General features: G+C 42.3%; 1 protein-coding gene across 1 annotated transcript in view; it reads right to left on the bottom strand.

Annotated features, from left to right (window-relative positions):
- The window catches only part of PATJ (PATJ crumbs cell polarity complex component), a 350,706-nt gene that overhangs the window by 70,507 nt on the left and 257,894 nt on the right, over positions 1–22,305 (bottom strand). Inside the window, exon 31 of the mRNA XM_044914529.1 lies at positions 19,523–19,615. Within this exon, the coding sequence (XP_044770464.1) occupies positions 19,523–19,615 (93 nt within the window). The remainder of the gene's footprint in view (positions 1–19,522; positions 19,616–22,305) is intronic.

Here is a 22,305-nt window from a genome sequence, read left to right as displayed (position 1 = left end):
GTTATATCTCAGCTCCAGGTTGCATCCCATTGCATTGTGCATAATACGTTTCCAACAGATAGTGATAGCACTGAACTCAATTAAAAAATAAGGAAACAGTCCATAAAACCAAGTGAAACATCCAACATAAATTTTTAGAGGCTGACCTCTTGTTGGTAGGTGTGGTGATAGATGGAATGTGTGTTCCTGTGACTCACCCATCAGCACAAACCCAAACTACTTAGAATGAAAGATAAGAAAGGTTGGATTTTCTGTTTAATGTCTTCTATTCAAACATGAAGAGTTGGAATGGACTTTCTAGGTTATCCAATCTAACTAAACCAGTGGTTCTCAAACCCTGTCTTCATAACAGAAATTGCCAGGGAGTTTTTTTTTTTAAGATGCTGGGATTTCTCCCCCCAGCCCCATCCTAGACCAAATAAATTGGCACCTAGGTGGAGCCCAGGCAAGTTCTATTTAAGAATTACTGCTTAAAGTTAAACCATGGATTCTTCACCCAGGGTAAATGGGTTTCTAAGAGATCCACAAAGGACATTTTGGGAATTATAAAAGTCATGTGTTGTACTAAAATTACGTTTATCAGTGTTTTTTGGGGAAAGAGTCTACAGTTCATTTAGGGTGGGAAAACAAAAATCACCACTCAAAGAAGATATGAACTGTTGAGTTTGCTAGTACTGATTAGCTGTGTGGCCACAGGAGAGTCACTTCACCTCCTTACACCTAAACTTCCTCATCCGTAAATTGGGAGCGATATTTCTAAACCTTGTGAGCTTGTTCAAAAGATCAAAGAGAAAAGGACATAAATAAACCTATCACTATGCCAGGAACAGTTTAAGATTTCAACAGATAATAGCTATTAATGTCTTCATGTCTTTTGATAATAAACGACCAGCCAGGGGTGCCTGGGTGGCTCAGATGGTTAAGCATCTGCCTTCGGCTCAGGTCATGATCCCAGGGTCCTGGGATCGAGCCCCACATCAGGCTCCTGGCTCAGCGGGGAGCCTGCTTCTCCTCCTCCCTCTGCCTCTCTCCCTGCTCATGCTCTCTCTCTCCCTCTCTGTATCTCTGTGTCTCAAGTGAATAAATAAAATCTTTAAAAATAAATAAATAAATAAATAAACGACCAGCCAGCTCCTGATTAAAAACCGTCCGGGTGGTTTGGAACATCTCAAGGGCTGGGGAAGTTCTTCATAATGAGCTGACACAGCCTCACAGAGGTGCTGCCCACTGACGTCGGCTGGTTCTCTTCTGCAGCCATGGAAAAGGGTCATAATCACTTTCCCGAAAGGACAATACTTGATTTAAGCGCTCGTTTTTCGGCATGGAAAAGAAAGGGCCGGTAGTGTTTAGGATTTGTCCTAGTTCTAAAGTTCTATGGTTATAACATTTTAGGGATGTCTGGTATGTGACTTGAGATAAGTGGCAGCATATGAAGCATTAGCACATTAATAGTGAATTCTGGTCTTAAAAAAAAAATTTGCTTACACATTTCCATTTGATCCAATCTGGTTATTTTTAAGGCTCTTTCTATACCTACTCATTTTAAAAGTTTTAGATTTGAAAGATTTTATCTATTTATTTATTTGAGAGAGAGAGAGATAGTGACAGAGATGGCGAGAGAGAGCATGGGCAGGGAGGAGAAGGAGAAGCAGGCTTCCCGCTGAGCAGGGAGCCCGATGTGGGGCTTGATCCCAGGACCCTGGGATCATGACCTGAGCCGAAGGCAGACGCTTAACTGACTGAGCCACCTAGGCGCCCCTGAAGTTTTTTTTTTTTTTTTAAGATTTTATTTTTAACTAATCTCTACACCAACATGGGGCTCAAACTCAAAACCCTTAGATGAAGAGTTGCATCTTCTACCAACTGAGCCAGCCAGGCACCCCTACACCTACTCATTTTTTTAAAAAAAAATTATTTTAGAGAGAGAGCACGTGAGTGAGCAGGGGGTGAGGGAGAGTCTCAAGCAGACTCCCTGCAGAGTGTGGAGCCCGATGGAGGGCTCGATTCCACAAACCTGGGATCATAACCTGAGCCAAAATCAAGAGCTGGATGCTCAACTGACTGAGCCACCCAGGCACCCATATACCTAATCATTTTTATTTCGGTTTTTAGCATATAAGTTTGGAGACTTTTCAAAGGCATTTTCTTTGGCAGTGTTTGAAATATCATGTAAGCTCTAGTTCCTTAAACATAAAAATAGCTAATACAGTAATAATGTAAATTTTAGTAGCATGAAGGTATCAACTAGCACAAAGAAATGAGAATCAAGATTTTAAAAAGAAAAAACTCAACAGCAACAGAAGTACAAAAACTTGACAGACAGAAATTTATAGTTTAAGAGAAGTGAGGGCGCCTGGGTGGCTCAGTTGGTTAAGCGACTGCCTTCGGCTCAGGTCATGATCCTGGAGTCCCGGGATCGAGTCCCGCATCGGGCTCCCTGCTCGGCGGGGAGTCTGCTTCGTCCTCTGACCCTATCCCCTCTCATGCTCTCTATCTCATTCTCTCTCTCAAATAAATAAATAAAATCTTTAAAAAAAAAAAAAGAGAAGTGAACTCAAACTGTAAGGAACACCAAAGTTACTGTATTTATACTTTTACAGAACTACAAATTCTCCCACTTAAGATTTTTTATTAACGACATTAAGTAAGACATGGCACTCTTGGAATTTAAGTGCAGGTGTGTTTGTAGGGACGGTTCACTTTTAAACACCTGTTCAGGGTATTGGCCCAGGAAGATGCACAGAGAATATTTCCACACACCTTGCACAGAATCAATGATATGGCTGTGGGTTGACTTCAAATTCTAAGACACACCATAACCTCCCAGCAAGTAATAGAGAGTCTGATTTCATTGCAATCACTTCCTTTTCTTCTGGAACCCATTTATAACGCACACCATCCCAGTTGAGCAATACCTAAAGGGGAAATTACGTACATTGTCAGTTGGGCACTCCAGTGCCTTCTGGTGACCTGCCACCACGCCCTGACCAGCCACCTGGGAGATGTCATCCTAAAATGTAAAAGATATAACCAGTTAGTGGCATTGTAGGGCTCAAGTGCTCGCTCCAGCTTTAGCAAACACCATGGGGCTTTGGCTCTATTACAAAAATGACCAAAGCACCAGTCATAAAAGTTCTGTTCATCCGTCTGAACCAAGTCCCTCCCATTAATGAATGCAGCCTTGTCATTTCCAAATGCTTCTTTTGGGCCCTTTCAGATCTATCAGGCTTTAAACCTATCAGATACCCACTGATGGTCACTTCAGCTGGAGTTTTTTCTTCTTTTGCCATTCCAGTAATCTCTGCATCTGTATTTATACTGAATATTTAGTTCTTTCAGGGTTTGAACTCTGATATTAGAACTTTTTTTCCCTCAAAGTCACTAAAGACACTGGAAGATACAGAGTTAAGTTAGTCCTGAATCCCACGGAAAAGTGCAGAGTCCAGATTTTAGAGAGAAATAAACTACCAAAATCACACAGGGAACCAATGCATACCTAAAGGGTGGTTTATTGACACCAACAAATTGACCAGAATGCTTATGTCTGCTTCCCACCATATCCCATCCTTCTTTACAGGCAAAATTACAGGGGAAATTATCATCTGATGGTTGACTCTCAGGCATGAACTCCTGCATTTGGACTTGGACAAGGCAGGGAACATGGAGACAGACTGATTTGGATAGGAGAAAGGATGGGCTTACTGTAGCCCGTGGTAAATGTCTGAGAGACACCACCTCTTGGGTCTAACATACGGACTGCAGGTAGGTAAGCTATCTGAAGATGATGAGAGGTGTGACTCGTATAGCAAAGTGGTAGTTGTTTGTGACCCTAGTTCCTCGACTCAAGAGTTCTACAACCCTGAGCGGATTATCTGACATCTCCAAGCCTCACTCAGTCTCCTCATTTATAAAATGGGAAAAAATAAAGGTTGTTATGCTCTAGATATGTTGTAAGGATTAAATGAGGCAATATTAGAAAAGCACTTAGCATGGTACCTGGCATACAACAAATATGTAATAACGATGTTGATGTTGATAGTAAATGGAATCCAGCTCTGATACACCCATATTGCTAACTCTATTGTAGAGTTGGTGAAAATAATTACATGGACAGGACACTTTCTCCTTTGGGGAATGCTGGAGTACTATCTGATATCTGCCACCCCCACCCTGGTTTCTTTTTTGAACGTACTGACATACCCTGAGATAATGATCAGGTCATGCCCAGCCACTCATTATTATTATTGGATTAGGTTACAATCTCATCCTGTCTCATCAATTCCCTACTGGTTTACACCTGAGAAATTTAACCCCAGCACATAATATCCTGAGCCTGCAGCCTAGGTCCCCGGGGTTATTGTGATTTCCCTTATCTGCCCACTTATTTTTTTAGGATCATAGCTCTTTCTCATTTAGATATAGATTCTCTCTCAGTTTCTGCCATATTGGACAAACACTCTAGAACTCCTCCCAACAACCCCCCCCCCCCAGGCCCCAAATTGTGCTCCTAAACAGATTACATGACATGAATTCACAAGTTACGTCATGCGTAATTCTTCCCTGAGCCCCTGGGCAGTGCCCCTTCCATAGCATGACTAAGTTATTTTCTTACAATTTATGCAACACTGTTTTGTATCTTTTTATGTGTCTGTCTCCCATATACTAGTATGACTTGACTTTTTTTTTTTTTTAAGGTTTTATTTATTTATTTGACAGAGAGACACAGCGAGAGAGGGAACACAAGCAGGGGGAGTGGGAGAGGGAGAAGCAGGCTTCCCGCGGAGCATGGAGCCAAATGTGGGGCTCGATCCCAGGATCCTGGTTTCACGACCCGAGCGCCGAAGGCAGACGCTTAACGCCTGAGCCACCTTGTCTTATTTGTTTCTTCAACATATGGCAGAATAGACTGTGAGCTTGATAAAGGGCCAGTGCTGAATGAATCAAAGTTCAGGAACTCAAATCTTAAAATGCACCTGGGTGGATGTCAGAGACAGCCGTGAAAGAAAGGATGCCCAGTGAAGGTGATCCTGTGGCTTCCACTTAAAAGGATCAAAGTTGAAAAAAGACAGACATGGGAAGGTCAATAAATGGTGCTCATGGGGAATTTTTAGAATCAAACTTCTAACCTGCCTTATAAATGGAAACCACTGGTATTACTCCTTCCAGTGTGGATCAAACAGCCTTCCGAAGAGCAACAGTGCCTCTACCTGAAAATGATACTGCATGTCTGCAAGTCTACCTTTGTTTAAACCCAGATTAACTAGCATGGGACAAAGGAGCTGACTTCCCCAGTTAAAGACTTAAAAACCCAATTTGCATGTCACACAGAGCTACTACTAATTGGTTGAATTCACCCTCATTTGCACTTGTAAATAAAAAGGGCACTGGAATAGTCGCCAGAAAAATCTGGGTTCAGACTGGTTCCACCACTTATTAGCAGCAGTAGTGCTAGGAAACCTTCATTTTTAGCAACAGTAAGAATACAATAACAGCTACCTAAATAAGGGGTTGCCAGCAAAGTTGAATTCAACACATGCTTACAGAGGATCTACTCCATGCCAGCAAGGAAGACGACTAACCGAACCTTGTGCTCGTGACATTTACATATCTGGTGCGACAGATAGCAGAGAACAGCTATGGAAACCTTGAATTATAACCGAATGTTATCTGTAGGAAGGTGTGTGGCAGATAGCAGGTGCCTGAGGAATGACAGTTTCCTTCCCTTTCTCTTGTCCTCAAAATGTGGAAGGATGAGATGAGGAAATCAGAGCTCTGAAAAGCATCTGGTCTAACACCCTGTCCCATTTCTTTCTTTTTTAAAAGGATTTACTTATTTGAGAGAGAGAGAGAGCATGAGCATAGAGGGAGAGTGAGAGGGAGAAGCAGACTCACTGCTTTGCAGAGAGCTCGATACGGAACTCAATCCCAGGACCCTGAGATCACGACCTGAATCAAAGGCAGACGCTTAACTCGACTGAGCCACCCAGGTGGCCCCTGTCCCATTTCTTATACGATTACCCTTAAACCTCTGGGCCAAGGGACCGGGGCAGTGCATGATGATGATGACGACAACTAAAGCTTACTGAGCACTGACTGTGTCAATTACTGAGCTAGATACCATCCCCATTTCAGATGCCGATGTACACAACAGAGCTATGGTATAAGAGTCATTGCAGAGTTAACTGGGGCATGAGAGGCTAAAGCATATGCTGAACCAGAACTTAGGGGCACCTGGGTGGCTCAGTCGGTTAAGCGTCTGCCTTTGGCTCAGGTCATGATCCCAGGGTCCTGGGATCGAGCCCCGCGTCAGGCTCCCTGCTCGGTGGAGAGTCTGCTTCTCCCTCTCCCTCTGCCTGCCTCTCTGACTACTTGTGCTCTCTATCTCTGTCAAATAAATAAATAAAAATCTAAAAAAAAAAAAAAAAAAAAAAAAGAACCAGAACTTAATCCAGACGTATTGTGTGCAGAGCCCCTGCTCTTAACCGAGGACAAGCCACAAGGGAAAGGCAAAGTGCTGTTCACCTCCTCCAAACGACACGCATGAGATTCTTAGGAGCCTGCCTCAACATAGTGATTCCATTTTTAGATACAACATTAAGTCAGAACAGTCATGTCAGCTTATTTTGAGCTTGGGCAGGCAAAAAAAAATTCATGGCACTAGCCACCACAGTGACCTGGGGTGCGTCACTTTCTTCCGTGTTTTGTGTTTAAACATAAATTTGGAACTTGCTAATCTTCCAACTACTGCACCGAGAGAGTTCTTAGTGCCTTCAAAGCTGAGGTTCTGGGACATTCTAAAGTGTTGACTTTGCACAGGAGACCCCTAAATAAGAAGGCTGAGGAAGGAGTGGGGAAAGATCCATTTTGTGGAGCAAACCAACAGAACACATTCTGTGTGCATTATGTTATAATCACCAGCACAGCACTATAAGCTCCTGAAAGAAAATGCTTTGTGGGCCAAGCAAATTACTCTGATCAAGAGAAGGAGCTTTCAAGCAGTGGACATAAAAAGCAACACTGGGAATATTCTATATAATAGATAATGGGGGAATATTCTATATAAAAGATAATGGGGATACCCAGTTTACAATCACCAAAGCTGGTTGACTTCTATCCCAAAGCTGGATAATCAACATGCCTGGTCTTTCCAGCCAAATTAATTGGTCCAAGGGTAGACATTTGAACTACGTAAGAACATCCTGTGGATTTTCCAAAGTGGACTCAAGGGAAGAGAGGTAGCCCCTTTCTGGCCCAGAGGCTTAGGAGCTTTTGGTGGCCACACTCCCAATAAGCTGAGGAAGCAATCTGCGGGAGAAGTCAAAGAGACATCCAGATACCTCTGGCAGCACCAGGATTCAGGGTCCAACTGTCCCTGAGGCTGTCAATCCTGCCTTTCCTGTAGTTATGTAAAAAGAACCTGGAGCCTATCAGTAAATTTTCCTTTGTCTGTAAGGTCAAGCTTTATCAGGTTTTGTCACCTGCAATCAAGAGTCTACTGATTAAAATGAAGTGGAGCCCAGAAAAGATCAGGATAACAAACTCACAGGGGTCAAGCCATAAGGTAGCTAAGTGGAGATGAAGAAAGTGAACGGAGCATAAGACAGCAAACTAGAGAGAGCTGCTCAGCCTAAAGATAGTCAAATTCAACGATTTTTTTTAAAAGATGCCTGTCAGACACTGATTGTCTCCTGCTGATTTGGGTCCTTGGACTCCCGCTCCGTGGCACGTGGATACAATAGAAAAGGACAGCCTTTGCCTGAGTCAGTCCCACCCTAACTCCTCCCCCACCTGAGCCCCTGGATTAGCTGAAATCCTATCAGCAAGAGCTCCCCAGCACCTTCCTGTGCCCTTCTGCAGTACTTGGCAACACTAGGAATTACTTAGGTAAAGTTGGATGCCAGTCCTGGCTGTGACACGTAGTTGCGTCTCTGTGCCTCAGTTTCCTTATCAATCAAATGGGGACAGTAATAGGCTCAATGTCCTATAAAACATAAATCAATACACTTAGAATGATGCCTTCTGGAACACAGAGGAAATGCCATGAAAACGTTAGCTGGCATGATTCTTGGCAGTTCTGAAAGCACCGTCGAGATACGATTTATGTGTCTTGTTCACTACGGTATGTCCTGTGGCTGGCATAGTGTCTGGGACATAACAGGCCTTCAATACTAAACTTGCTTAATTTCTGCTCCCAATATGGGTTTTAGATTGTAGGACCTTAAAAATTATGTTGACAAGACGTCTCCAGAGAAGTGAAAACTTGACAGGCTCAAAGAACAATGTGTCAGCAGCACGAGGTTTCTGACAAAAGCTCTGAAATTCAGAAACTAGGGCACTCAACACAGGTAAGAAGGCCTGAGTTCTGGGCCTTCTGCCAATGTGTCCTTTTCCGTCGCTGTGTCCTTAGTGCTAATAATTATGATTCTTAGGCTATTTTCTCAGTTTAGAAAAATCTGCTAAGCAATAGCTTCCTTCCAGGCAAGTTCAATTTCATGTAACAAGTCTTCACAGCAGTCCAGTTAAAGGGGTTGGGAGTGAAAGCAAGCCAGAAGACATGAAAGATGGGAATTTGTGTTAAAAACAGGCACCTCTATTTCTGCTGTCTGTGAGTTCATGAGGTTACCTTTACCTGCTACCCTCACGTCTCTCTATTATCTTCTTCATTTACGATGCACAGGCAGAGAGAATGGAGGAAAAAGCCAAAAGCTTTCGTTTTGTGACTTTCATGAAGGAAATAGACTTGACTGTAAATCTACCATCTTTTTTTATGACCAGGAAAGGGAAATTTATTATGTAGGCAAATCTCAAGTGATTTTCAGAAATGCAAGATATAAAGTACAATGAGCTGTGAAAAATGCCACATATTTGAATGCACTTGAACTCTGCCATCGGCAATTTGCATACTGTCACAAAAGAGAGGCCGGTGCTGACTCAGACACATTCCCTCTGGCTTCTTACAAGGGAATTCCTAGGCTTTTTTTTTTTTTTTTTTTAAGATTTTATTTATCTGACACAGAGAGAGACAGGAGAGAGGGAACACAAGCAGGGGGAGTGGGAGAGGGAGAAACAGGCTTCCCACTGAGCAGGGAGCCCGACTCGGGGCTCGATCCCAGGACCCTGGGACCATGACCTGAGCTGAAGGCAGACGCTTAACGACTGAGCCACCCAGGTGCCCTACATTTTCTTATTCTCTAGTTTTTTTTCTCTAGTTTCATTTCCCATTCCCCTCCCACCCCCACCCCAGTTCTGTCCTCGCTGGTAAATTACTCCCTGTAGGTATCGCTTAAAACTGTGCATTTGGCTTTATGATCTTTTTGTTTTTGTTTTTTTTTTAAAGGTTTTATTTATTTATTTGACAGAGAGAGACACAGCGAGAGAGAGAACACAAGCAGGGGGAGTGGGAGAGGGAGAAGCAGGCTTCCCGCCGAGCAGGGAGCCTGATCGATGTGGGTCTCGATCCCAGGACTCTGGGACCATGACCTGAGCCGAAGGCAGACGCTTAACGACTGAGCCATTCAGGCGCCCCCCTAGGCTCTTGTTATAGACGCAGTTTTCATATCGGATCTGAAACAGAAAATAGGCACAGTGACATCTGCTACCCGAGCCGAACTAGAAATCCTGCAGTCCTTGATGAACTACAAATTGGGGATAAAGATGGATTTTAAGTACACAGTCCAGCCGTTTAAAAACGAGCAGGAGGGCACCTGGGTGGCTCAATTGGTTAAGCGACTGCCTTCGGCTCAGGTCATGATCCCGGAGTCCTGGGATCGAGTCCCGCGTCGGGCTCCCTGCTCGGCGGGGAGTCTGCTTCGTCCTTTGACCCTATCCCCTCTCATGTGTTCTCTCTCTCTCATTCTCTCACTCTCAAATAAATAAATAAAATCTTTAACAAAAAAATTAAAAAAAAAACAAAACGAGCAGGATATACATCTGAGAATTCCAGCCTGGAATTAAGACCTATAATCATCAGAAACACATTTTAACCTATTTTTCCAAACTTGGATGCCAGCATTTTAAAAACACTTGGGAATAATTTTTGATCAAGCACAGTAGTCAAAATTGATAAACTAATGTCAATTATACTTCATTTAAAATTTTTTTAAAGCAAAATAAAATATAAAAATTGATAAAATGAACCTGTACCAGAAGTCACATGGCATATTAAAAGTTAAAATTCTAGGGGTGCCTGGGTGGCTCAGTTAGTTGAGTGTCTGCTGCCTTCGGCTCGTGTCACGATCCCAGGGTCCTGGGATCAAGCCCTGAGTCGGCCTCCCTGCTCAGCGGGGAGCCTGCTTCTCCCTCTCCCCCTGCCCCTCCCTCCACTTGTGCTCTCCCTCTCTCTCTCTCAAATAAATAAAATCTTAAAAAGTTAAAATTCTACACTTAACTCATTATCTTCCTCTACAAATCTATTTTTTTCTCATTTTTTTTCACGTTATTGTTTTAAAAATTAGAGACGGTTATCGGCCTCCTACTTATCCAGGTTCAAAACCAAAGTCAGCTTTTACTAATCTCTCTCCTTGCCTGCTTTGATTGAATCATTTGCGAAACAGATTGTTTCAGACTTTGGGATTTCACAGACCAGAAAATTTTCAAAACGATGTCGGGATTATAGAGTTACTCTTCCCACCCCCTCCACCCCCCACAGTAATGAAAACCAAAGAAATATAGGCTGGAGCATATGAATTTGCCATTTTGTAAGTCAAGAAATGGTCAAGTATCAGTGATTTCAGAGGGTTCAACCTATTAAACTCCTCTCCTCCCAATTACTACCATGTATCATTACCATAATGTCATATAGGAAGAGCCATTTTAACACTAAAAATTTAGGTGGGGCACAGTTTTAAAGGACAGTCCTTGAAATTGAATAGTTTTAGCTTCATTTAGAACTCTCCATGTGGTTATTTTTCGTATTTCCCATAAATCAATGGAAACTCACAGATCCCCATGGGTCTAACTCTTTAGTATTATCTGAATAGAGGAGAAAGCTCAGACTTTGGAGTCAGGTAGTGGCTTACATCCAAATTTCAAATTTCTCTACCTATAGGTTATGACAAACTGGATTCTCTAAACCTCAGTTTCTTCATAGGTTAACATCAACAGTCTCTTGGAGAGGCAGTGTGGCATGATCAGGCATGTGAGTCCAACGCATAAGGCTTTGAATCCTTACTGTGACACTTAGTGCCCCTAAGCCTTTGGGCAAGTGAATTAACTTCTGGAATACTCAGGTCACTCATCTGCAAAATGCAGATGGTAGTAATAATGCTTTCATGACGGGGAGGATGGAGATAAACATTCTGTTCAGGTCCTAAAAGACAGTAAGTGCTCAGTAAATGGTGGAGGGTATTATTATTATTACTACTGTTTTTGTCAGGAAAAATGAGGTTAATATTTCAAAAGTGTCTACTAAGTGACAAGTACATAATTAGTAGTCATTAAATAGTAGTTCCCTTCTTACACAGAAATCTAAAATTCAATACACAAGAAGGAATGCGTGAGATTAATGGCAGCTAACGTTTTCATGGCATTTCCTCTGTGTTCCAGAAGGCATCATTCTAAGTGTATTGATTTATGTTTTATAGGACATTGAGCCTATTACTGTCCCCATTTGATTGATAAGGAAACTGAGGCACAGAGACGCAACTACGTGTCACAGCCAGGACTGGCATCCAACTTTACCTAAGTAATTCCTAGTGTTGCCAAGTACTGCAGAAGGGCACAGGAAGGTGCTGGGGAGCTCTTGCTGATAGGATTTCAGCTAATCCAGGGGCTCAGGTGGGGGAGGAGTTAGGGTGGGACTGACTCAGGCAAAGGCTGTCCTTTTCTATTGTATCCACGTGCCACGGAGCGGGAGTCCAAGGACCCAAATCAGCAGGAGACAATCAGTGTCTGACAGGCATCTTTTAAAGATCACCGAATTTGACTACCTTTAGGCTGAGGGGCTCTCTCAAGCCTGTTGTCCTATATCCAGTCCACTTCATTCATCCTTCCCCACAAATGTGCTCTTCCTCCTAGCTTTCTTTTCTCAGTAACAGCACCCACCATGCAGCCAGTCAGCTGCCTCGATGCATGGAACTCAGTCTTGGTCCCTCTCCTCCTCCATCAACTTTCATCTCAGTTACTCTCACAATTTTTTAATTCTCGCTGCCTTCAGCTTTGACATTTTCTAAGGGATTTTTCACAGGGCATTCAGAAGGTGTCTCTTCAAATGGCTCATCTCATCATCATCTCCTGTTAAAAACCAGTCCAAAGGCTTCCCTCAGGCCACGAGGCTTTCCACCACCCAGCCTCTGTCCGCTTTGTGGCTTTCGCCTCCTGCCACTTGGCCTGAACAGCCACAGCTCTGTCTCTGGTATTAGACCTGGGATGCAGAGTCAGGTGTCTACAGGTGATGGGGATGCAGGAAGCAGGCTGGGGTGGGGGAATGCTGGAAAAGCAGGGACGGAAATAAAATGGAAGTGCATAAATGATTTATGGGGTGGCTTGGCATGCTGGTCTGTTTTCAGGAAAAAAGCGAAACCAGGACTTTTATGTGAATATCTCCTGATTTATAAAATCAAACATCTTAAGAACGCATCATGGAGGGGAAGTAAGATCTGGATCGGACTCTGACAGCCAGTTTGTGACCTCTGGATCAGACCGAATGTGCTGTACTCCTTAATGAAAGAGGGCTTATTTATCTTTACGTTCCTAGAGCTCGACACATCACAGGTTCTCAGGAAATGTGCACTGAATAATGAGAGTCCTGGCACACCTAGATTTTTTTATAGGGAAAATCTGGTGTTAACAATAGCTACATTTACTGAGCCCTTACTGCATGCCAAGCACTGTGCTAAGCATTTCATGTATAAAATCATACCCTATCCTCATTACAGAGAGGTGGGGACATCCTCCTCCTCCTCCTCCTCCATTTTTAGATGAAGAATGCAGACAGACCGGATAAGGCACTTTTGCTAGTGAACAGCAGAGGTGAAATCTAAGTTTGTTCAGATTTCAGAGCCCACGATTTGTATCTGATAGCCTTTTTCATCTGAGAAAGCAAGTACTATCAGGCCATTTGGAGACATGGGTAGTATCTATAACACTCAACACTGGTTTTTCAATAGGTATGTTTGAAAATTTTGTATGGATCAAGTATAGCAAGTGGAGAGTAAAAAGTGTGCCTAAAATGTTGCTATTATAGCTGGTGGAGACTGAAATGGTAGAATGCACCTCCAGTTACAGCGTGAATTTCCATGTCACAGCTCATTGAGGTTAGTGGTAGTTAATTCAGAAACGACTCATGCTTCCTCAGGCATCTTGCTACCCCATACATTCAAAAGGATCAGAAATATTTCACAATGAAAGACAACAGTAAAAACACATTGCAGACAGCTGGAAAAATCTAAACATTTTGAAAAATTTTTAAAAGTCTAAAGTGTTATTGACGCCGCTGTCTCAGATCTGTGATGACAAGATCATTGGACACATAGACACACAGACTGTATTGTTGCGAAGCAGTTTCATAAATTGGGGGAAGAACGCTGAGCACATCTGTTGGGGGCATTTCTTCGCAGGTTTATCTTGGGCCGCTGGCCAAATCCTGGGATGATGCTGGTTCTCAGCTCTAAACCTGCATTCGGAGGAAAGTTTTAAAGAATACATATTGCAGAAGGTTTGCACACCAAGGGCAAGAAAGGTAAATTCCTTTACTGGCAACTTCCTGTGGAACTTTTATTTCCTTGCTGTTTATTAAAATCTTTGCACAGAGTATGAGAATATATAGCTGTTGCCATCTCTTGTGGATGGCCATTGCTACAATGAACTTCCAGCTGCTCGGGCAGCATCCAGCCTGGCCCCTGTCCAAGCTAATCACCACATCACAGCTCCAGCGCAGAGTCACTGTCTAGGGTCCCACAGGGCCTCTCGTTGCTTTCAGCACAGAGATCACGTGGTTAACATGGCTGGGCTCCAGTTTGGTGTCCAGCTCACCCGTGCTGCCAACCATGCACTCTCCCACCTTCAGGTCACCTGACTCCCCTCAAGGCTCACACATCACCTAGCACCCTTCCTTCTTTCTTCTTTGCCACATTCCCAGTCGCATCAGCTTCTCCTTCCCATCTCAGTTCACTTCCCTGGGAAAGCCCTCCCTGACTACATCAAATCCCCCTCTTACATGCTCCCTTAAAACCAAGCACCTCTGGTTCTTAGCTCAAAGTTGAGACTTCAATCTATTTGTGACATTATTTGAATGATGTTCATCTCCCATGAAGACTGAATAACACAGGAAGAGAGACTTTGTTTACCATCGATGGTATCTTCCTAGGCTCTAGCACAGAAGGCAGGGACAGGCAGAGTGTAAGAATTTATAAGACTGACAAAGAATCTGGGCCTTTTCTACCAGGGATTATTGAACACTGGCAAAATATCCCAAAAGGTGGAAAGACTGTACGCTAAAAGTTCCATGCATAGGATCATGTTGTAGTTATTTAACAGATTGGCAGAATTTCTAGAGGTTATCTCAACATTGCTCATTTGACTTCACTTTGTGGATTGTCTATATTCTTACTTCTCCTCTTTCTTCTCTTGCTCTTGTTTTTAAAAAAATACTTTTTTTTTTTTTAAAGATTTTATTTATTTATTTGAGAGAGAGAGAATGAGAGACAGAGAGCACGAGAGGGAAGAGGGCAGAGGGAGAAGCAGACTCCCTGCCGAGCAGGGAGCCCGATGCGGGACACAGATATTCTCAACATGTTAAAAACATAGGTTGAAAGGCACCTGGGTGGCTCAGTCGGTTAAGCATCTGCCTTTGGCTCAGGTCATGATCCCAGGGTCCTGGGATCGAGTCCTACATTGGGCTCCTTGCTCAGTGGGGAGTTTGCTTCTCCCTCTCCATCTGCTTCTCCCCCGTCTTACGCTCTCTCTCGCTCTCACTTTCTCTCAAATGAGTAAATGAAATCTTTAAAAAACAAACAAACAAAAACATAGCTTGATATCCAAAAGATTAAGAAAATTACTTTAAGGATTCATGACCTTCTATGTCAAGGTACCAGGGAGTCAAAGACCCCTCAGGATAAGCCCCAGCTCTTCCAATTTCCTGTTTTGTGATCTTTCACGAAGCAGATTAAGGTCTTATCTGTAAGTCTGGGATAAATAATTCCTGCCCTACTTTTTACATAGGGTTATTTTGGGGAATAAAATTGAATAAGATCACAAAGTATCATTTCAGAAAAAATTTAGATATTAAAAATTAAGCTAATGAGATGACACTTTGTTTTGCAAATCGCAAAGCTCTGTGCAGATAGCTTTTTAAAAGTTTCTTTCAAAGGGCTTAAAAAATAGTCTTAACAGGCTCTCACCTAGACTTCTGAAATAGATTCCAGACACTTCCCTGCCTCTAGTCTCTCACAATTGAGATCTATGTTTCACAAACCATCATCTGATCAGTTGTCTAAAAACAAGTTATTCTCCCTTTAAAAATATTTTAGAGAAATCCAATACCTACTGAAGTTATTGTAAACCCCTTGGCTGTTAATCTGGGGACTACTGAGATATGGACCAAAGCCAACCATAATTGAACAGTGGAAACAGTCCTGCAACATGCTGACCCATGGCTTAGTCTTAGCTCTGAAAACAGGTAGTCTTGAAGAATTTAATAGCTCTCTGAAGTACAGTTTTTCATAGGTAGCACCTTGTGTCTACCATGTATCCATGTAGCTACTGAGATACTGATTGAGCACTGGGCACATAAAGATGAATAAATTCATCTATAATTCACAGCATATTCTTTGAGTCTACTGTTCAAATTATATTGCCCATTGTTTCCCTACCAGCCAGGTGCCTTTCAACCTATGTTTTTAACATGTTGAGAATATCTGTGTTAGTATAATATGCTCTTTTGAGGCAGTATAAATTATCAAGAGTACAAACTCCATAATCCAGACTGATAGAGCTGGTAAATCTCTTATCTAGGCCAACCTCACCAGTCAACTGTCTTCTCATCTTTATTTACTTACTTATTTATTTATTTATTAAAGATTTTATTTATTTGACAGAGAGAGACACAGAGAGAGAGGGGACACAAGCAGGGGGAGTGGGAGACGGAGAAGCAGGCTTCCTGCTGAGCAGGGAGCCCGATGCGAGGCTCAATCCCAGGAGCCGGGGATCATGATCTGAGCTGAAGGCAGACGCTTAATGACTGAGCCACCCAGGCGCCCCTGTCTTCTCATCTTTAAAGGTTTACCTTAAAGGCCATGATTCTAAGAAACCTTCCTTAATCCCTGAATGAGATGGTCTTCCTTCCACTTTTGAACACATCCAACATAGTGTTTTTTTTCTCTAATATACTTCTGCATGTATGATATTCCAGATACAAATTCTATTATCCTCACTTGTTCTAGAGGTTCAACTGCTGAAGAGCAAGGCTGGTGTTTCTCCTGGTCACTCCAGCAGGGGCCAGCATAGTGACTGATAAGACAGACATATGTCCCCATAAGAAGCAAGGAAGCAGCTTTTAGAGGGTTAGGGCTTAGTGTTTCCAACTGTCTTGACATAAACAGAAGAGTCAAGACCCATACAGATCACATGCCATCCTCTGACAAGATGCATTAGGTGGGGCGCCCGGGTGGCTCAGTTATTAAGCTTCTGCCTTTGGCTCAGGTCATGGTCCCAGGGTCCTGGGATGGAGCCCTGCATCGGCTCCCTGCTCAGCAGGAAGCCTGCTTCTCCCTCTCCCATTCCCCCTGCTTGTGTTCCCTCTCTCGCTGTGTCTCTCTCTGTCAAATAAATAAATAAAATCTTAAAAAAAAAAAAAAAAGATGCATTGGGCAACAATCCTAGGATGGTGTAGCAACTCTTGCACCAATCTTATAATAGAAATAACCATAATAACTAGTGACAACAGTTATTAATACTTTATAACAAGATAACATGTTAGGTTGCACCATATGAAATTCTTACCTACAAAAATAGCAAGTTCTTATGATCCAAACTAATATTTTGCTAATTTGTTATCTATCCTCCTCCTCCTACTCAACCTGAAGAGAGCCTCCATGAGAGCAGGCATAACCCCCCCAAATTGTTTATTTATCGGGGGGGGAGGAAAGGGGGGGGGATGGGCAGAGGGAAGAGTGAGTCTCAGCGCAGAGCCTGATGTGGGGCTCTGTGGGGCTTGAGCTCCCAACCCTGAGATCATGACCTGAGCCAAAATCAAGAGTCAGATGCTTAACCAATCATGCCACCCAGGTGCGCTGAGAGCAGGCATTTTTCTACATTTTGTTCTCTGTTGTATCTCTAGTGCCTGGGACACAGTGGCATTCAGCAAGTATTTGCTGAATTAATGAATGAACTTGCTAAACACCAACTGTTTGCCTTATACTCTACTATGTGATTTATACCTTATAACCCCTTTGTTTCCTCCTAACATCCTGATTACTGTTCTTCATCAGGTGAGAAAACTGCGGGTTGGTGAGGTCAAGTAACTCATCCAAGACACTCCAGACTAATGTTTTATGGTAGGCCATTTGTATTTATGCTATAAAAGTTGTTTAAATTTAGGCTGTCTTTCCTCCCTCAACTAGACCATCCACAGATTCTACTGGAAACAGAAAGAATTGTAATACTAAAAAGAGAGGGAGGTGAGGAGGGGAGGGAAATAGAAAGAGGGAGCAGTCAGTGGGTATGGGGAAGGCTTCCATCTTGGTGAAATGCAGATAAAACAGTATCTAAAAATTACCCTCAGGGGCGCCTAGGTGGCTCAGACGGTTAAGAGTCTGCCTTCAGCTCAGGTCATGATCCCAGGGTCCTGGGATCGAGTCCCGCGTCAGGCTCCCTGCTCCTTGGGAGCCTGGTTCTCCCTCTGCTTCTCTCTCTCTCTCTCTCTCTCTGTCTCTCATGAATAAATAAGTAAACTCTTTAAAAAAAAAATTACCCTCAGCCCTTCAAGTCCTCTGCTTGAGGGTGGGACCCTTCAGTTGTCTTGACACTTGGAGCCCCATCACTGGCATTGCTTTCTTGGGAACAGCAAGTGGATAATGGATGGCGGTTGCCCGTAGCCTACAAGGGAATCTCTTTGGACTACCAGACTCTTCTGGCAAGCAGGGAAGTGTTCTCACCCTTCTTACCATTGCCTCTGTGGATTGGGTTGGAGGCTCCTACTTACAAAAACCCTGTTGCGTTACAAGACTTTTCCCTAACCTATCTATGGAGATACAGTGCCCCCCAAAACCCACGTTAATAGTGTTTTATTAAATGAAGGAGCTTTGAGTTCAAACTTTGTTGATGTTACTCACTCCCCTTCCAGTGCAAATATGCTGTTTGTCTTTTAGAAACATATTGTCTTGGAACATCTTGTTCAAGAACAATGGTTACAATCTGTTAGTCCCAGTGTTCTTGACGCCAGGGTTCTTGGGTCCCATTTATAATTTGCCCAGGAGTAGCCTATTGTCATTTCCACTTTTGCTGAAACGTCCTTTCCCTTCAGCCTGGAAGAATCAGTTTCTTTTCTAGGACACAGAATCTAAGACAGTCCCAATATACATTTTCTAAAAGTTGAAAGAAGATAAATGATTTCTCTAACTCTCTGAAGTAAAATGAACAACTCTGTGCTGCCACAAAACCAGGGTGACCCTCCCAAGTGATAATTCTTTGAGATTTCTAAGACATTTTGAAATGGAGAGAAAAAGCTCACATTTCTTTCTAGAACTTGTAGTCTAACCCTGTAAGTACAAGGCTGCAAAACAAAAAAAGATGGATTGTGAATGAAAGCACAGGAGTCAGACTGAATGAAGGTGAATCTCCAGGTCTACTACATTCTAGTGAGTGGCCTCTGGCAAGTTAGTGAACATCATCAGCCTTCGGTTTCATCGTGTGTAAAACCAGGGTATTGCCACCTGCCCTATAAAGATGAGGAAATTAATGTAGCATGTAGCACAGTACCTGGTAAAAGTTCAATAAACATGAAATAAAATATCAAGCATTAAAATATATAAGGAGGGAGGGTTCTCTAAAACTGACTCTCTTTAGGGCAGCTAGCTGGATCAGTTGGAAGAATATGTGACTCCTGATCTCTGAGTTGTGAGTTCGAACCCCATGCTGGATGTAGAGATTACTAAATAATAATAATAATAATAAACAACTTAAAACAGACAAACAAACCTGACTCTCTTCTAATGCTCCAGCCCCTGGGTGAGTTTAACCATCTTTTACTATGAATCAATGGAATACATTTAACATCTTTTTCTGTGCCTTTAGGGACTAATTGAGGATAGCCCTAGCCTTAAAGAAGCCCAATATTAAACAAGATTAAAAGAGAAATTACTTCTTTTGCCCCAGACAGCACAATTCAAGTGTGAAGAAAATAGGAGAATATGCTATTCACTGGAATTAATGGGTCACTCCGTACAGAAAAGCTTCTCCTAGCTCAGAGATCAAGATTCCTAGAGAAGTAAACACAACACAAATTGATCCTTTCCATGGTTGTACAAAATATAAATCATACACCCTTAAAAAAGAACATTGGCTGAAAAACACCCAAGATTCTTACCAGTTTGGAGCTTTCATTTTCAGGCAACTGTTCAATACCAACTTCGAGACTGCCATCTTCCTCACTGCTAACAGGTTCAGTACCGCTCTGATCCTATGGGACATTAAGAAGAAAATGGTAAAGATGTTATTCTTCACTCACACTGCCCAGAACTATATAGATACTCAACCACAATAGCTTGTTTTATTATTGTTGTTGATACTGTTTCCTCTCCAGTGGCCATTCCTATTTTCCTTCTTTGCACTAGAAGGTCATCCACAAAACCTCTGCCCCTAACCACCACCACCCGGATCTGTCCCTGCTGCTTACAGATATGCCTTAGAAAAAGCTGATCCCTATTCTCTGTTCTAAAGTTGGGCCTGATTGTCTTATGGTTAATCCCAATCTTTTTGCCAATGACTTTGCCAGAAGTGGGTATGCGATCCAGTTCTGCTCAATGAGACACAAAGACTTCTAGAAAAGTTCTTCTTTGGTCTTCTTCTTTTTTTTTTTTCCTGAAGATTTTTATTTTTTAAGTAATCTCTATACCCAAGGTGGGGCTTGAACTCACAATCCTTAGATCAAGAGTTGCATGCTCCACAGACTGAGCCAGCCAGGTGTCCCAGTTCCTCCTTGGTCTTAAAAGAACCACAAGAAGATCCCCTACCTCCCACATGAGCAAAGTTGGAGATGGAAAAAGTGGACTCTGCTGGCTAAAGTGGGCCATTGCATCAACCTGACCTGAAGTACAGTCTTATTCTTAGTAGCCTTCACATGAGAGCTCATAAATTTACTTATTGTTTCAGCCAGTTAGCTCTTCTATTCCCTCTAGCCAAAACTTTCTGACATGCTTATTTATCTTCTGTGCAAGATTAAACTACTTGAGGTAAGAGACTGTATTTATCCTGTTTATCTCTGAAACTCAAGTACCTAACACTATGTCTGGTACATGGAAAACACTGGACAAATCCTGGTTGAACCAATGAATGGAACAGTTGTTTTCTTGATGGTTATTTTCTGCAGAATTCTAAAAACATTTATTTAATATAAATGAGACATAAGAATTAGCCCCATTGGAATTCCAAAACAGGGGCTCCTGGGTGGCCCAGTCGGTTAAGTGTCTGACTCTTGATTTTGGCTCATGATTTCAGAGTCCTGGGATCAAGCCCTGTGTCGGGCTCCATGCTCAGTGGGGAGTCTGCTTGAGATCCTCTCCCTGTGTCCCTCCCCCAGCTTGCATGTGGGCGTTCTCTCTCAAATAAGTAAATAAATCTTTAAAAAATAAATAAAATTCCAATACACATTCAGTATCTCAGTTGAATTGTAACATATTAAATGTTATATTTAATTAACCAGAAGTTTGTTTACTTTCTGAGGGCACATGGGGGGAATAAGGATGATACATGGAGTATCTACATTGTATTTATTTGGATTTTTATATTAGAACACCACCATTTTGGGATTACTACAAATTTGGTGGGACTGTTTGGAGAGAAAATAGTCTAGATTTTGGGACATTCAACCTCAACCTTGTAACTTAAAATAGTGCAAACTGAAGTAAAGATACAGTGTTCTTTCTTTTTTTTTTTAAGATTTTATTTATTTACTTGACAGAGAGACACAGCAAGAGAGGGAACACAAGCAGGGGAAGTGGGAGAGGGAGAAGCAGGCTTCCGGCGGAGCAGGGAGCCCGATGTGGGGCTCGATCCCAGGACCCTGGGATCATGACCTGAGCCGAAGGCAGACGCTTAACGACTGAGCTACCCAGGCACCCCTTAGTGTTCTTTCATCTATTGAATGGACAAGAGAAAAGAAAGAAATTCAGTACTGATAATGTAGAAAAAGGAATTTTTACATGCCACTGAAAGAATGTAGGTTTGAATAATTTTCAGAAAAAAGATATAAAATATACACATATACAGATATGCATGCAGGACAATATTTGTCAGGATATAGGAGAAATTTTTTAAATTGCTTACTTCTGGGGAATAGGATTAAAGAATGGGGAATTGTTGCATTAGTTATTTCTATACTGTTTGAATTACAGAAGAATTCGCATGTATTATTGCAAGTTTAAGAAATAAAGGGGAGCTATGAGAAATATCTAAAAGAAAACCAAATCTAACAAAAAAAGTAGCACAGGGGCACCTGGCTGGCTCAGTCAGAAGAGCATGCAACTCTTGATCTCGGAGTCATGAGTTCAAGCCCTACACTGGGTGTAAAGATTACTAAAACAAACAAACAAACAAAACCCCAAACCCAAAAAAACCAAAACCAAAACAAAAAACCTAAGGAAAAAAAAAAGAATGGATATTAAATTGGTCAGATCCAGGTTCAAATCTCAACTTGCAAATTAGAACTATATGACTTTCAGCAAGGTTCTTTCTGAGTACTTATTTTTAAAGCACAGATAAAAGTACCAGATTAAAAATAGTACCCCGTCAGGTTGCCTTGAAGATTAATACATTAACATGCAAAATGTCTATTAGCACAACACCAGGTGCAGTTAATTTGTTTCCAGCTTTTTGTTGAGACAGGTTCTTAATCCATCCCGTTCAGTGTAGTCTTTCTAACAACCCTGTATGAGTACGTACCAGTATCATTCCAATTCATGAATAGGAAGATGATACATTTTCTTTTAAAGATTTTATTTATTTGACAGAGAGATACATAGTAAGAGGGGAACACAAGCAGGGGGAGTGGGAGAGGGAGAAGCAGGCTTCCCGCCGAGCAGGGAGCCCGATGTGGGGCTCGATCCCAGGACTCTGGGATCAGGACCTGAGCCGAAGGCAGATGCTTAACGA

This window comes from Neomonachus schauinslandi, chromosome 4 (assembly GCF_002201575.2).
Source record: "Neomonachus schauinslandi chromosome 4, ASM220157v2, whole genome shotgun sequence".
Lineage (NCBI taxonomy): Eukaryota > Metazoa > Chordata > Mammalia > Carnivora > Phocidae > Neomonachus > Neomonachus schauinslandi.
Note: the sequence above shows the minus strand (reverse complement) of the source record. Positions and strands in the feature narration are given on the sequence as shown.